Source organism: Rhea pennata, chromosome 6, assembly GCF_028389875.1.
Source record: "Rhea pennata isolate bPtePen1 chromosome 6, bPtePen1.pri, whole genome shotgun sequence".
Taxonomy (NCBI): Eukaryota; Metazoa; Chordata; class Aves; order Rheiformes; family Rheidae; genus Rhea; species Rhea pennata.
Window position 1 is genome coordinate 5879178 of NC_084668.1, and position 15312 is coordinate 5894489.

A 15312-nucleotide genomic window follows, 5' to 3' on the forward strand; every position below is an offset into this window, starting at 1 on the left:
AGTTCCCCAGTGCGACCAAAACCGTCTCTCTCTGGTATACACCGCGTTCACTAGCTCCCCAGCTGCAGAGCCGTTCAGAGGGGCTTATTGCATCGCTGCCGGCCAGACCAGAGCGCTTCGAGGTCTCGTTCCGGGAACGCGGTGTGCTCGCTCAGGGGAGCTTTCCTGGAGAGGGAGACTGGATGGGGGAGTGGACTTGAGCAGCTCCGTATAAACGACTCCTGTGAGTAGCTGGGTGTGTGCAATTCACAGCAGAAAGCGTAGCACGGGGAGGACAAAAAGGCAGAGCGCTTGGGCCTCAGACGCAGCTTGGGTTTGCAGCTGCCGAGTGGAGCTGCCGGCGTGCGTCGAGGGTCCCGGTTAACTACGGTCAATTAATACGCTCCTTGCACAGCGGGACATCGTGTGGCTTTAAAAGCATGTCCTATATTTTGCTTGGACGCGGGAAAAAAAAAAAATCCTTTTCCTCCCCGTTGCCTAAAGTACTGCAGGGCTTGAGTATGTCTGAGTGCACGTGACGGTGGCCGCCCCTGGGGTAGGATCCTGGGCTAAGTGGAGCAGTTCTGGCTCCGCATGTCGTTGTAGTAGCCATCAGGAGGGAAGAGGCCTAATATTCGCTTTGAATTAAAAGGAAAATGAATAGCGGAGGAGGCAAATCTGAGATGGAAGAGACAGCAACAGACTGTGTAACGGGGTGGCTGTGATAGGAGAGAGCTGGTGTCTATTCCCGATATTTTACTGAGTAAATCTTGTTTAGGTTATCTGCCCTTTGAAGGAGAACACAGGCATCTTCATGTCTGTTCCAAGCTTTTTATCGAATGAACCCTCGCTTATTGTCACGAACTCAGTGCTCTCAGTTTTCTTCTATATCAAGTTTACTTTGTATGTTCAAATGCAGCATGTATGTGATGGTGGCAACAGCTCCTCCTTGGAGTGGGGAAGAAGATCCCCCCAAAAGCTCAACCTTGGAAAGACAGTAGAAATACAGAAAACTGAAAGCAGCATTTTCTATGAGAAATGGTATTTTTTTGCATCCGGTTTATGTCAATGTGAAAGAATTGTAACAGTATTTTGAAACCATAGTCATATGCTCTATGAATATGTTTAAAATATTTTTTTTAAATATATACTATAGAAATACTTAACATTCTATTTAAAAGAAAATAATTTTACAATAGTTATTAATTTAAGAATAGCTAATTCTGTGTTATATTACACAGTGATGTTGATACCAAATAGGAGGGAAAGAAATTTTAGTCTGACAAAGTTTTGTTCTAACTTTAAAAAATGCTTCTTTACACTTCTCCTTTCTCTAACAGCAAGATTAGGTGTAAGACAGGGAGACTGAATTACATGAAACATGCAAGATTTTGAATAAGAGTACAAAAATTATTCTAAAAAGAATACCTGCGTACAGGTTTTTTTGAATTTCCGTGAAGTATTTATGATTTGGCTTTAGTCCATTTTAAATATATATAATATATAAAATTAAACAGATATAAATAAACTATTGTATGCGTTATCAGTGCCCTGTCTCCACAGTGTAATAAACGTCCTGGCAAACTAACGTGAGAGTTCCCGCGACCTCCTGCGGCCGTCTTCTCCGCTGGGACCTGCCAGCGTGGCCCAGCCCCGGCGGCCTTTCTCGTCCCCTCTTTTCGTTCAGTGATACTGCAGCTGAGTAGGCCGCGGAAAACTTTCGTGATGGCAAAATTTAAAATATTTTACCAAACTGCAAACACATGTATATATTTTCACATCTTTGAAGTTGTACCAGGATTTTCAAACCTAAAAAGAACTAATTCTCTCAAAACAGTGGCTAAATCCTTTGCTAGTTTTTGACTTGAGAACTGAATCACTTATTATGTACTCTATACCCTTGTGTACATTTTCGTCTTTAAGTGCGAGCTCTTTAGCTGAGCGGAGCCTCCGTTCATTCAGGGAGGCGGCCAGGCGCTGCTATTTGTGTGGTGTTTTCATTTCTGAGCCTTTCTCTCGCTTCTGCTCTGTTTATTTTTTGTGACAGATGTGCAGCAAATAGCAGTCGACTGGATCACCGGGAACTGGTACTTCGCGGACCCCGTCGGCGACAGGATCTTTGTTTGCAGTCACAACGGGTCGGTGTGCGTTACCCTGGTCGAGCTCGAGCTTAGCAACCCTAAGGCCATAGCAGTTGACCCAGCTTCAGGGTAAGGTTATTTTCTTTGCATTACAAATTTTTTATTTTATACGATGCGTGCTTGTCTGCGGAAACATCCCATAATAATCTTTACATCTGCTTTTATGGTTTTTCACTTTCGGACCACAGATGATGTAATATCTACTTTGTGAGTTAATGCAGCATCATTTACATATCCCAGGGACTGAAAATCGTGTCTCGCATGTAGGTATTTTTAAAACTGTATTTCCACTTTTATATTGAGCTATTTATACAGCAGCTATAACAAAACAATCATGTGTAACGCACTTGGAGCAAGCAATTAACGTAACTATATTAATTACAACACATGCTGCATAGCTTTTCAAAATGGAATGAGAAATGGAAAAACAGTTTTACCTCTACCTTGTCATAAGTTTTTCTTTGCTTCTGTTTTCCTGTAAATTGTGTTTCTAACTAGAGTATGTGAAAAAGGAACTTGTTATTTCTTTGTATTTAACTCCTCGTTCTCAGGAGTATTGGCAGTGGCTCTACCAAGTTTAATTAGGCACAGAACTTCAGAACTTTGTGCTCTGCTTTTGAGGGTCATGTGAAGCGATATGAAAACCTTGTATTCGCTTTTTATCTTCCATAGATGCATTCAGCGTCACTTGGGAATAAAGCCTTGCTTAAAATACAGGGTACTAAAAATCTGCCGTTTTACTACAGCCACCAGCTGGGAAAAGTTTTGAAGCAACTGAGGAAGTAAAAGCGTAACTAAAGAGGAACGATCAAGTTAATTTAAAAAGTGTACGTTTCTGTGAGGATTTTGGAACAAAGATTTTATACCTGCTTTATTAGCCTGTGCGTAGTTAAGACTGAAATGCCTGGTGCCATATATCCTAAATTGACATAAGCTCCTTCTCCGTGAATGAAATAATGTTTACTGAGGAGCAGCCTGTCGTCTGTATGTGGACTTTTGTCACTCTTTCTTTATTTAAAGCCTGATCGAATATTAAGATGCATTATCACGGCGACTTTAATTCTGACAAGAACAGCTTGCATGTAAAGTTTATAAAGAAGCTGTATAATGCAATTCTTGAATATAGCTCTAGCTCTATCTGCAGCAGATGGTAAACTTGCCTCGATCTGTAGTGTCGTTTTAAGAGAAACAAACAAAAATCATGTATAAATTGATTTTTCTGAAAGTTCTGATCTGCAAGAGCTTGAAGCTTTCAGATTTGCTAACAGCAGCCTTTTCTGTGCATTTGCTTGCTTATTCTTTGCTGGATTTACTAGATGAGCTTTACGCTTGTCATTAGATAATCTTATCTTTCAGGGATGTAAGAATTGTATCCAGCACTTTAATTCTGCAAAGAAGGCTGGAACAGGGAAAAAAAAAAAAAAAAAAAAAAAAAAGGACCGTCTTATTTAGATAGCTGTCTTTTTCAGTGGCATAGCAGAGTTAATTATTACTTTAAAAATGTTTGCCTTCATTTTCTGTCTTTTTTGCTTTCTTTTTACGCATTCATGCTGATACTAGCTGAGACGTAATTCTGTGTCAAAATATTAAAACAGTATTCTATTCTAGGTAACTTACTGGTTTTATTTCATTTAAAGAACTGCAAAAATATCAATATACACAAATTTGTACATTGAGCATCAAATGAGCAGGTTACATAAAAGTGTAATAGCTTCGTAAGATAGTTATATCTGTGCTCTGTGAACGTATATTTATAAATCTTGTGGGCTTTTTGCTGAGATACAAAACCCAGCCTGTTTTGAGAGATTTTATATAGGCTCCTGTAAGAAATTATCCGATTACTTTTTAATGTGTTCGCTCCTGTATCTGGTATTATGTTCACTATAGTGTTCTTCTAAAAGCTGAAGGTAGACTGGCACAGCAAAGACCATTTGCTGTGCGGAGGAATTCAGAGCTTGATCGCAGGCTGTTACGCCTGCGGCAGACTTACCCGTAGTGATGTAGGAGCAGGCGCTGATATTCTGACATGTTTACATCCGTAGTGTCGTGCACATAGCCAGTGTACGATGATCCACGATTCCTGATTTACCGATCGAACGATGAAAGCCTAGGCAGAAATTTTCTTCTCCCCAAATGGTTCCTCTTGCTTTGTTGAAGATAGTTTTTGCAACTGTGATTAATTTTACGTATCAGTGCATGTGAGTTTTATTAGGAGTTCGTTCAGTGGTTTCATATATTCTCCTATTCATTGAGGTTTGAACTTGAATGAGAACTTTTATTTAATCTAAACTGAACCGAGAGAAGAAAGGTTCTACTATTCAAAAAGCTCTTGAACAAACTTGTTTGTTATGTTTCTAATCTACATCCCCATTGTTTTGCTTTAAGATTTTAACAATTTTATCAATCATCTGAGCCGTATCCTTTTACTCTAGCCCGTATCTGCTGAAAATGCATCTGAAAATTTCAGAAAAAAAAGCAAAAAGAAACGCAGATTAATTATTTAACCACTTGCAGGTTTTGCAGCACTAGTATTCATCTGCTGTGTCAAGGAATTTGTAATGCCGTGTAAGTGTTGGAGCTGTGCTAGGGAGACCATTACCAGAGGAAAATACCGTGTGTCCACTGATTGCTGTGAGGACTGCAGTGTTCAGACTTGTCAGCAAAGCATATATTGAAGAAAAAGTTAGAACAGCGCTAGTGGAAAATAAAGTAGCAGTCAGAAACGGAGAGGGAGATAGATTATTTTATAATAATATATTATCTATCAAATGTCTTGGAGAGCTCTTCATGTCTTCAGTTCATAGTTTTGATAAACTGGAATATAGGACTTGTTTCCTTCAGTGGTCAAGAAACAAAAGCTGTTACTCCTCCTGCCCTCTTTCGTCTTTTGGTCCTTAAAATTGGTGTAAAATCAATGATGGTGCTGATGAGCATCATGTGAAATAAATATGAGTTGTCTTAGAGTGATTTCATTTCTGGCTACAGTCTTCAGTGTAGGTCTGCTGTACTCGTGGAGAATGAGGTATTTTTGAAAGGATTCTTGCTCGTTCTTTTTGGCAGTAAGCTTGCACATTGATGAGACTTTGTGGTCACCAGACAGGTATAGCAATGTGGAAGGTGATAGACTTAAAACCCGCAAGAGGCTGGATCAGAAGGTTTGGCAGATTTTCCCAGCTCTGCTCCTGACCAGCTCGTTGTGTGCAGACGATGCATTTTGGGTTTCTTATATCCTCTACTCAACAGGGAGAATAACAAGCAGCTTGTGTAAGTTGGATGTATTCAAGGAGAGTAGGAAGAATTATTGCAGAATGCACTGTTAAGTGTCTGCTTCTATATACACATACATATACCATAAATATGTCCAGTGTTCTTAAAAATATCTCCAGTTAAATATATCCAGTGTTCCAGGTAGACTGTTGCCTTCCAGTGCCCCGCACTGGTAATGCAGAGCAGACCAGCGTTGCGCATGGGACGAGCGGATTGGAGTAGGGGCATACTAGAGCTCCCTCCCTCCGCTGGAAAACTGTGGTCCTGTTCTTACCACTTTTATACCTACTGTATACAAAGTAATATATATCGGAGCTACTGAATTTCTACTGGGATCCATTTCTGATTTGTTCAAGAACACCGGGAGGCGGGGAAAGGCGGGAGCAGCAGAAAGCTGTGAGCCCGTCGGTAGCTCAGGGCTGCTCTGGTTGCAGCGCTGCGTGACGCGAAACTGCGGCTCTGATGCTCTTTGGGATTTTCTATATATTCTATAGACTTAAGGAAAAGCAGGAGTTTTAAGGAGGGTGTTTAAATGCAAAGGGTACTGATCTAGCACCCGCTTGCACAAGGGCTGCAAGGGTAAGGAGGTGCCTGGAGCACGGCCGGGCACGGCGAGGTTGCGACGGCGACGTGCAGAGCAGAGCTGGCGCGTGGGAGGGCGGCGCAGAGCGTGCGGGAGCGCTGGGGGCGAAGACAGGGGCTAGACCCCTCGCCTGTGAGTCACTCCAAAGGGAAGGCAAGACGGAGGGAGAGGCGGGAGAGAGGGGGAGGAGGCAGAGAACTGCAGAGGATGCCCAATTAGAGGCTGAAGCCTTTGCAACGGGAGCTTGTAACAGTCATTTAAAAGTTGTATTAGTAACAATGGGGAGAAAAGACTTGCTGCTAAAGAGATTTGTAAAAAGAGCTAGCAAATACTTCGGTACTGTGGCAGTGTGTGGCATATAAATATTTGAATAAGTCTTTTAATCATCTTTTCCTTCTGGTATGTTGTAGAAATAAAAAAGGACAGCTCTGCCTATTTCTTTCATGCAACACTTGTAAGTACATGCAGGAGGAGATTGTGGTGGGATGACTGTTAAAAGGACAACATCTGTCAACGCGTTCAGTGCAGTCTCTTGGAAACGCTATTACGTCAAAAAGCCAAAATGCTGCACAACAGCACAAAACCTTTGTTATGGGGCTGGTAAGTCTGTAATGACAATCAGGTGATATCTTCTCCAACCACAGAGGTGAAGAAGAGAAACAAGGGAAAAATTAATAGCCTAAGTTTTCCCTGTCCTCAACAAAGGAATTTGTTCTAGGGAAAAAATAAAAAAGACTGTTCCGCTGGCTTCCTCTGAGATTCGCAGCACAGATTTTACTGTGGCTAAAATCAAAGCTACGGTATGTAAAAAGGGATTCAATTAATAAATACATAAGGAAGTTCTTGAAATGCAATTGGGTAATTTGCGTCAATGCAAAATCCAGGAAATAGAAGTAACCGAAGGGTGAGACATCCTGGTGAAAGACGGCGTTCTGTGTAAGGACAGAGCAGAGCCGCCTCCTTAAATACCCTGTCTAGAAGTAAAAACCTGCGGAACTGTTGTGTCTGCCTTTTTAATGTTTTTCTTCTTAAGTATAAATTTATTTCACTTCTGAAATACTCCTGGTATGCCTAAGAGGAGGAGGTTGGAGACTGGTCATGTGAACCCTGTTATCATCTGGAGTGATTAGCAGCTGTTGCATATATTCTTAATCAAGCTGTGTATGATGATCCCCTGGAGATGTTTACATTTATTGGGCAGACTTAAATGTAATGTAAGGTCCATTGAACAGTTCACACTAACAGTACCAGGGGAATGATAGAGCTTTTACACATCATTAAATCAAATTTTTACTTGCTGGAGAGCTATGTACAGGAGATAGTGCCTAGTGTAATAAAGAGATAGAGTCAAGGAAGGGAAACAACTTTTAAGAGTGTGGAGAGGTGTTTTTTTCCCTGTGAAGCTGTAAATGGAATGAGTTGGGGCTGGCAGTTAAATCTGTTTGGCCACATGAGAAGACTTCCCAGCCTGTAAGAGCTATCCTATTTGGCAGGATCTGAAAAAGGAGGTAAGAAACTTTTTCGTGGTCAATTCTTTGATGGAGCTTCTGAGTGGGCAGAGCCTGAGCCTAACCCTGAGATCCTGGCTCCCGAAATGGCCAGCAAAGAGCAGCGGGAGAGGGAGCCCTTTCTGAAGCAGCTTCCCGGGAAGTACCTGGCTCTTCCCCCCCCCTAAAAAAAGTAAATGCGCTGTCTTCTAGATGTCAGGAGTAAAGCTTGCATTGGCATTTTCTTTGCCTTGAGTTAAGCACACTGCAAGGTAAATGAATGGACAACAAAAAAAATCACCTGAAGCGTAAAATCTGCAGGGGAGGGGTGGGCTGCGGGCTGCGCCTGGCCAGGGGGATTGCTTGGGTGTGCTGAACGGAACAAAAACCCCCTTGGACTTGACCTGGGAGCCCGGCCCGAGCGCGGGATGGACGACCGCGAGGTTGCAGCGGTTCCCCAGGCGGGGAAGGGGGGAGAGGAAGCCACGGGGTTTGTTAGCGGTGGTGAAGCCAAGCTCCTTCCGGGGAAGGAAAGAGCAGGAACTGAAAAAGTAGGTGAGGTCAGACCAGCAGATTTTTTTTTTTTTTTTTTTTTTTTACATTTGTTTCATTGTTGTTTAAACGGGAGAGTCTTTCAGGATAAATATAGAGCATCTACATTTAGTGTCTGCTGTCTTTTTTTATTCTATTCTTGCTCTCTTGACTCTGAGCTTTTAAAACAGTCACAGGCTTGGGAGAGATCTCTGAGATATAAAATCTTTTTTTTTTTTTTTTTTTCCCCTCGGATTAGTCACCATTTTCTACTGATCAAAGAGGAGTGTTCTAGTCATTAAAGCTCGCTTTTAAACAGAAAAATCATTAGTATTTTAATAACATGCTGTTATTAGAAGAATTCAGTTCCTTTTCTCATCACAAAGCAGTTTCAAAGGGCTGTGTGTAAGGAGCGTGTAAGATGTAGTAACTTTTAGAAAGTTTTAAAGGTGACCTGGAAAAAATCCCTTTTAAGAAAATTCTTTATGATAACTCATGATGAGCAGAAAGTTTTAATTAAGATTTTGGCCTTTGTTGATCATCCTCCGTCCCCCCCACCACCACTTATCTGAGGCTGTACACAGTCAGGAGTAATCGCTAGGGCAGGCAAACAACTCGGAAAGAAAGAGTAATTTAATCAAGAAAAAAAAAAAACTTTGAAAATTATGTTTACTTTTGCTGCCAACTATTTAGTGCTAATGGTTGCTAACCATTTAGGAGAAAATATTTTTACATGTTTACATGTTTTCAAGTTTTCTGAAGATGCTAGTTCCATTTTTGTGATATTCTGTTTTAAAATTTGTTTGTTGCTAACTAAAACGTGGCACTTATTTGGCGCCTTTACATTTCCCTATGGACCTAATCTCCTTTGACACTGTTTCTTCAGTAGCAGCATAGATCTGCTTACTAGGAAACCTTGCTTGCTACTGCTCTATTAATGAAGAGGGAAAAAAAAAAAAAAAAAAGCTAAGGAACTTCATCTTCTGTCTTTCTTGAAATAACATGATGTGATTTTTGCATGCATATGCAAACAGAATAGAAGAAAAAAATAAAGTTGTTCTTCAAGGAAATCAAATATGTGGATTTATGAACATAAAAAGACACAAATCATTATGAAACTCATCTAAGGCTGAAAAGTATTTGCAGTCACTGATGAAATGAAAGAAATCAAAATATCAAGCACTTTACTTTAAAAGGGAACTCATTAACAAGTTTAGGTTAAGTAGCTGGATCAAAGCGATTTGTATCATCAAGACAAAAACAGAATAAACTTGTACAGCTTTAGTACATATATATTTTCAAATAATTATGTATTTGCATTTTTTATTGTGCATACTTTTTATTCAAATGCACCTCACAGTAGATAATTGATGGCTACAATTAAAATCCAGCCTTTCGTATACATTTGAAGAGGTACCCAAACCAAACTGCATTTAAAGAAAAGCAGATAGTAACAACGCTGATAACCTGTGAGTTAGAAAGAACTTTTTTCTTCCAGTGACTGTAAAACTTTGTGAAGTAGTTGGCAAACTGACTGCCAGCACTATTAGTAGAATATCTTTCCGATGTTCTGGGTGATGCTGTTGTCTAATAATCAGAATTATTGAGTATTTTCACTTCTCAAAAGTTGCCTGTCAGCTGGCTGGCGCAGAGGACCTTGCGTGGGAACAGCAGCAGCGCTGATAATGGGCTGGGCACAAAAGTCTTAAGATTTTTTTTTTCTGTACCTGAAATGGCCTGACAAAAGCTACATGATTTGAATCAGACTATCGGTGATTTCCTCCAAGATGAAAGCAATTAAGGTAGAGAGAATTGAGGCCACTTTGCTTCTGAATAAGAATATAAATGGGAGTTTAAGGCTCTGTAATGCCTGGACATTATGCTCATGTCCCTCTGAATTCTCCTTTTATTTTTATTACCTGATTGTCTTATCTAACCAGCTTCTGTAAGGTCATTTGTGCTGAGACAGATTCTGATATGAATTAAAGCACTGCATGAGTGGAAGCTTAGAAAAATATCTTGAAGAATAACAGTTTAAGACCAATATTTTTATTTTAAATTTTACTTGCATTAACCTGGACTGGAGTGTATGTGTATTTTGCTATATTTGTAACAGAGCAACTCTTTAGTTCTACTGGAATTTTTTTTATAATATGAACAAAATGAAAGTAATACAAAAAAATAGTTCCTGTTGAACACCGATATTCCATGGTGCTGTTATGAAATTCCCAAAATCTTTTTTTCTGATGATGGTCACACATTTCTTATGTTGTTCTTATATTGCTGGAATACAAAATAGTGTAAAACACAGTGTTTTAATAAGCTAATGTCATGCCATTCATTTCCTTCTTCACTGAAGATAAATCACTGCCTGGATACGTGGGAGGTTTGAAGTACAGAAACACTGGGGCTCCGCTCAGCAGCGTGAACGTGCCTTGCTGACACGTCAGCTGAAACGTGCCTGCTTCAGGTCACCGTCTAAAATATATACAAGATAGATGAGTATATACAAAATATATACAGGAGAACTGGAAGAAGTCTGGATATAAAAGTACAAAGTGTTTTAAAAAACGTGCAAAATCATTATGGGAACACTGCGGTAGTCTAATCTGGAAGAGAGGAGGTTGAGAAAAGTCATAACTATTTTCTATAAAAGGTTAGTTAAATAGAAAGGTGGTTAATTATTTGCCCTGTTAAAGAAAGGACAGGAAAAAAGTCATTTTAATTAGCAGCAGCGACTTTGATGGATACAGGAAAAACTTAGGAGGCTGAGGAAGCATTAGCATACGATCCATGGGGAAGTGGTAATCGCCTTCATTAGGGATGCATCGGACCTTGCTGGGCGGACGTTAGGCAAGGATAATAATCTGGCCCCGTTTGCCCTCTCCTCTGCACGGGAGGCTGTACGTGTGCATGGGTCTGCAACCTGGTATCAGAGGGTGGCCTGCTAGAAGAACAAACGTGAATAACATTTACTGACATTTCAGTGCGGCTGTTTAAAGGGTACAGCTAAAAAATTACAAACTTGCTCCTTGTTTTGTTTCCCCATTTGATGGGATTGCAAGGATTTTTAAGGGCGGGGGGAAGCAAAAATTAGATTTTAGCTGGCTTTCCTGAGAATTTTGGTAACTAAATGAAAATGGAGTGTGGAACATTTGCAAAGGAGGATTGGTGATGATAGAGAAAGCAATCGAGCCTTTCTGCAAGCAACATCCCTGCCTTTTACGAGTTGTCAGTTGTATCTTTTTGCGTTCATAAAGCGATGTGAGAGTCTTCTCCTACTGCCATAGACAAGCAACATATTTAATAACCATCAGTAATGAAGGCTTTGCCTTTTTGGAGTTGTTATTTATTGTCTGGTACAGTAGTGAGTTGTGTGACCTGAAGTGTGTGCAAGATAAGTGGAAAGCAACGGAAAATATGACAGCGACTGTGACTGTGCTTGGCTAAACAGAGGTAAAAAGCTAATTAAAGCATGTGTAGAAGATTAGGGATATTGTGGGTGACGAGCAGCTTTTCTTTAAAGATGAGTGCATCTAAGTTACGAGATACCGCGTTATTAGTGGGTTGTTAAATAAGCTGTTTAAAGGGCCTTAAGCTGTCAGAATACACAACTACGTGAAGCTTCAGTGGGAGCAGAATTAATTACCACATCTACTTTACAACGTTGAAAAATACATCAAAAGTAACTGAAAGTGGAGAAGGGCTTGTTTATTTTTTAAAGCTGGCATTACCAGTTCTTTTGAGACAGCTGATTCATTTTCAGGGACAAGAGTGCGCACACGCAAACGCACACGCAACGCTTGCTCTAAGGTGGAGGCTCTTGTGGTTGCCCTCAGGCTTAGTGTTCCTAAACTAGAGAATTGCTGTGTTTGGATAGTGTCCAGGCCGGCATTTGAAAACGTGTTCATCTTGAATCGATGGGTATTTAGCTCGTTGGAGATGCAAACTTGCAGCGTAGACGAGCCCAGAAAAAGGCTATGAAGAATAAAGTGCTCGCATTGACTCTACTTCAGTTTGGTTTAGGTCATTATTATTCATTAGGATTTGACAGCTCATCTACACACCCTAAACCAAAATACTTGGGGTTTTATATTTAACAGATTTTAAAGGAGAATATTATATTGATAGTAGGATATTTGAAATTCAATTGCTTTTTTAGCTGCTAAAAAGTAAACACAAGAGTAGGCTATGCTTATAGACTTCTTCAGGCACACAAAATTGTACAGAACCACTTCTTGGCTGATCTTAGCCAACAAAATGATAATGTATGGCACTTTCATCCAGTGCAGCTCGTTTGTCTGAGCGTAAGGAGAGGAGAATAAGCAAACCGCATTTCCAGTAGGGATTACACTGATTTCAACAAGAAATCGGATCTCTAACCAAAATATTTAAACTGGAACATAAATTGGTTGACTAAACGAAGCCAAGCTCTTTGTGTTCTTGAGTGTTTGACAGGGTTTACTGATATAAATGTGTAACATCTTCTGAAAGTTTAAGTTTTGGGTTTTGTTTTTTTTTTTTTTAACTAAAGTAGGCTACTTGCTGAATTACTCTTTTATTTTACGACTTAGTTTTCTGAACATGCTAATATATTCTATACCAGTACTTTAGTATGTGTAATTTATACTTCAAAAATTGATGTCTCTTCTAACATTTTCAAAAGTGAGATCTTAGTATTGGCACCTAAATTCGTATTTAAGCATTCAGTACGCTGGCAGCTGAATTTTGAAAAAGGTGAATGCTTCCAGCTCATATCCCCTTTGGTTAACAGCTGAGACTGTTCAGAACTGCTGAAAATTAAGTTGCCTTTTCATTTATATAGTGTGTGTGTGTCCGTGTTTGTGCGTCCGATGCACACGCAGAACGTGTATGCGCAGACGCTCGTGTCTCTTGCCGCAACCACTCCGTCGCCAATGTTGTAGACCCTCGTAGCTCTCAGGCTCGATGGATCTTTTCCCATTTATTTTCTCCACTCTGCGGAAAGTGTGCTGCGAATGAAGTAGGGATACTATGAAGGGTATTTTTTCCGTGCGTAAGAAAATCAAATGCTACTCAGGAGAACTGCATTTTGTTAGGGTTTGGGGAGAGGATTCCCACCTGTTCCCGGTGAACCAGGTTAGGCAAGCTGTTACAGACGGCGTCCTCTGCACTGCGTGAACGTCCCGCAGGAGCCACCTGGCCCTCGGCCCGTGGAGGTTTTGAGCACGTTCAACTGCGACTGGCTTGAAACTAGCTTCAGCGCCTCCTGCGTTAGTGTGAACGCTGTGCCCTATCAGGCTTAACGTCTTTTGAGTTGAGCAGTCGTAATTAGTGGGTAGGTTTGAAATTCTGCATTTAAATTTGATGGTAAAGCAGGCAGATTACTTCATTTAAGCTTGTGAGGATTTTGTGAGGGATAATTCATTAATATTTGTGTCAACTCTTGCAACACATCTCCACATATTCCACCGCCCCCACAGTTTCCTTCATCCAAACTTCTGATCATTTAGTAGCTGTGCTTTGCGTTGTGTCCGCTTGGTCTACGTTTTCCTTGGAAGTGAAGTCAGGCCTTTTTTGATGCTAAGTGAAATAGGAAAGTTTTCTCTCCTGTGTAAACACTGTAGTACGATGCTATTTCTCATTAGTTTAACCCTGAAGTATGACTGATGTGGGGCTAGTTCTGTTAAGTGGTACCTTTGGTAGAAGTAGTTCAACTGTTCTTATATCCCTCTTGCAGCTACGTTTTTCTCTTCTTGATTGTTCTTTCACCTCTTTTGGACTATCACTCTTGATGAGAGATGCGTAAAGCCTAAAAGAGATGCAATAGTTTGTAGCGTCTCACTCTAAACCAGACCTGTGAAAGGATCCAAGATAAACAGAATTGTTTTTTTTTTAATAATAAATGAAAGCGATCACACCAGAAAGTAACTTAGCCAAATAGCAAGATTGGTGCCTGTACTGAGAAGATGTGATGGATGCAGAGCAGGAGTGAGACGAGTGAGGGAACCGGGAGCCTAGCGCTCGCCTTGGCATCCCCCGGTGCCTCAGACTCGCCGAAGGTGCGTTGCTGAGCCAGGTGCTCCCTATCTTATGCTTGTGTAGTTCGCTTATACCTGAGCCATTAGGCTGGTTGGGCTTAGTGGATGTGCAGGTTTTCATCTGCATCCTTATGCAAGTATCTCCTGTTTCAGTTATGTCTTTGGAACATTGTAATAACTTGTCCTCTTCCCCCGGTTGCTTGTAATCCCTTGCATTTTAGTATTGTTCATCACAAAAAAATGTATTCTATATTCTGTTATCCAGTGTTGGTCATTTTTAACCATAGTTGTCTTCTACTCAGCAGAACTTCAAAAAAAAAGTCTTTCTACAGTCTTTCTGCTCCCATTTTTGGGAGCACCATTGCGGGTCTGGACGGCGCAGGGAGCGTGGGAGTGCGAACCGCCGCTCGTCGGCGCCTCGGCGTTACGCTGCAAACGGCAGAGCAAAGCTGGCAGCGTCGCCCGCCCGCCCGAGAGAGCGTGAGCTTGCTTTTGACTCTTCTATGAGAAGGAAAAAATCGTTCTGTATACAAAATATTTCTATTTATATTAATCTCTTTGACCAACAGTTAATTTGCTAAATCCATGAGTGTAATTTACAAATTACTACTATTAAAACAGGTTTATTCACTGACTTCTCACCCACAGATTCTTTAGGGAAGACAGTGTTATCTTTTTAATGTTTAACATTATTAAATATGCTTATACATTGAGATCTTTAATAATACATTTTATCAAATTCTTCCTCTGATATGCTATTAAAAGTAGCCTTTACTGCCTTTTTTTTCCTGAAAAAACTCAAGAACACTACAAGAAAAATGAAATAAAAGGCAACAAAACACAGAATTACAGAGTCAAAATAAAATAAAAACTGCAAAAACACAGAGTAAAGCCTGGCAGAATAAAAACTAGTAGAAAAGCCTGACTGAGAGATAATTCTACAGCACCAAATGTTGTAAGGGAGTAGTAAAACAATTAAAACATACATATTTTTCAAAAATTGTTAGTATGTACCAATTTTGCTTTGCTCAGAGAAAAGAGAAGTCAAGCCTTAAAGACTAGACCCAGAGGTTGAACAATATAGGGATTCAACTGAGTGTAGAGGAAATACAGGAAACTTCAGTCAAAGTGAATACAGATCTTTCAAGAGAACTTGTTTAATATTAAAAAAAAAAAAAAGTTACTTTTAAAGAATTCTGTGTCTAAGCCTTTTGAAGGCCCCAATTTTGTAAATGTTTTATTATTACTTCTTCATTTTTAATTCCAAAAGAAACCAATTTCTAATAATAGTCAACAATGTTTAA

At 40.2% G+C, this 15312-nt stretch overlaps 1 protein-coding gene across 1 annotated transcript in view; it reads left to right on the forward strand.

Moving 5' to 3' along the window:
* LRP1B (LDL receptor related protein 1B) overlaps window positions 1-15312 on the forward strand; it is a 339912-nt gene that overhangs the window by 22844 nt on the left and 301756 nt on the right. The window contains exon 4 of the mRNA XM_062578228.1: window positions 2027-2189. Coding sequence (XP_062434212.1) covers window positions 2027-2189 — 163 coding nt within the window. The remainder of the gene's footprint in view (window positions 1-2026; window positions 2190-15312) is intronic.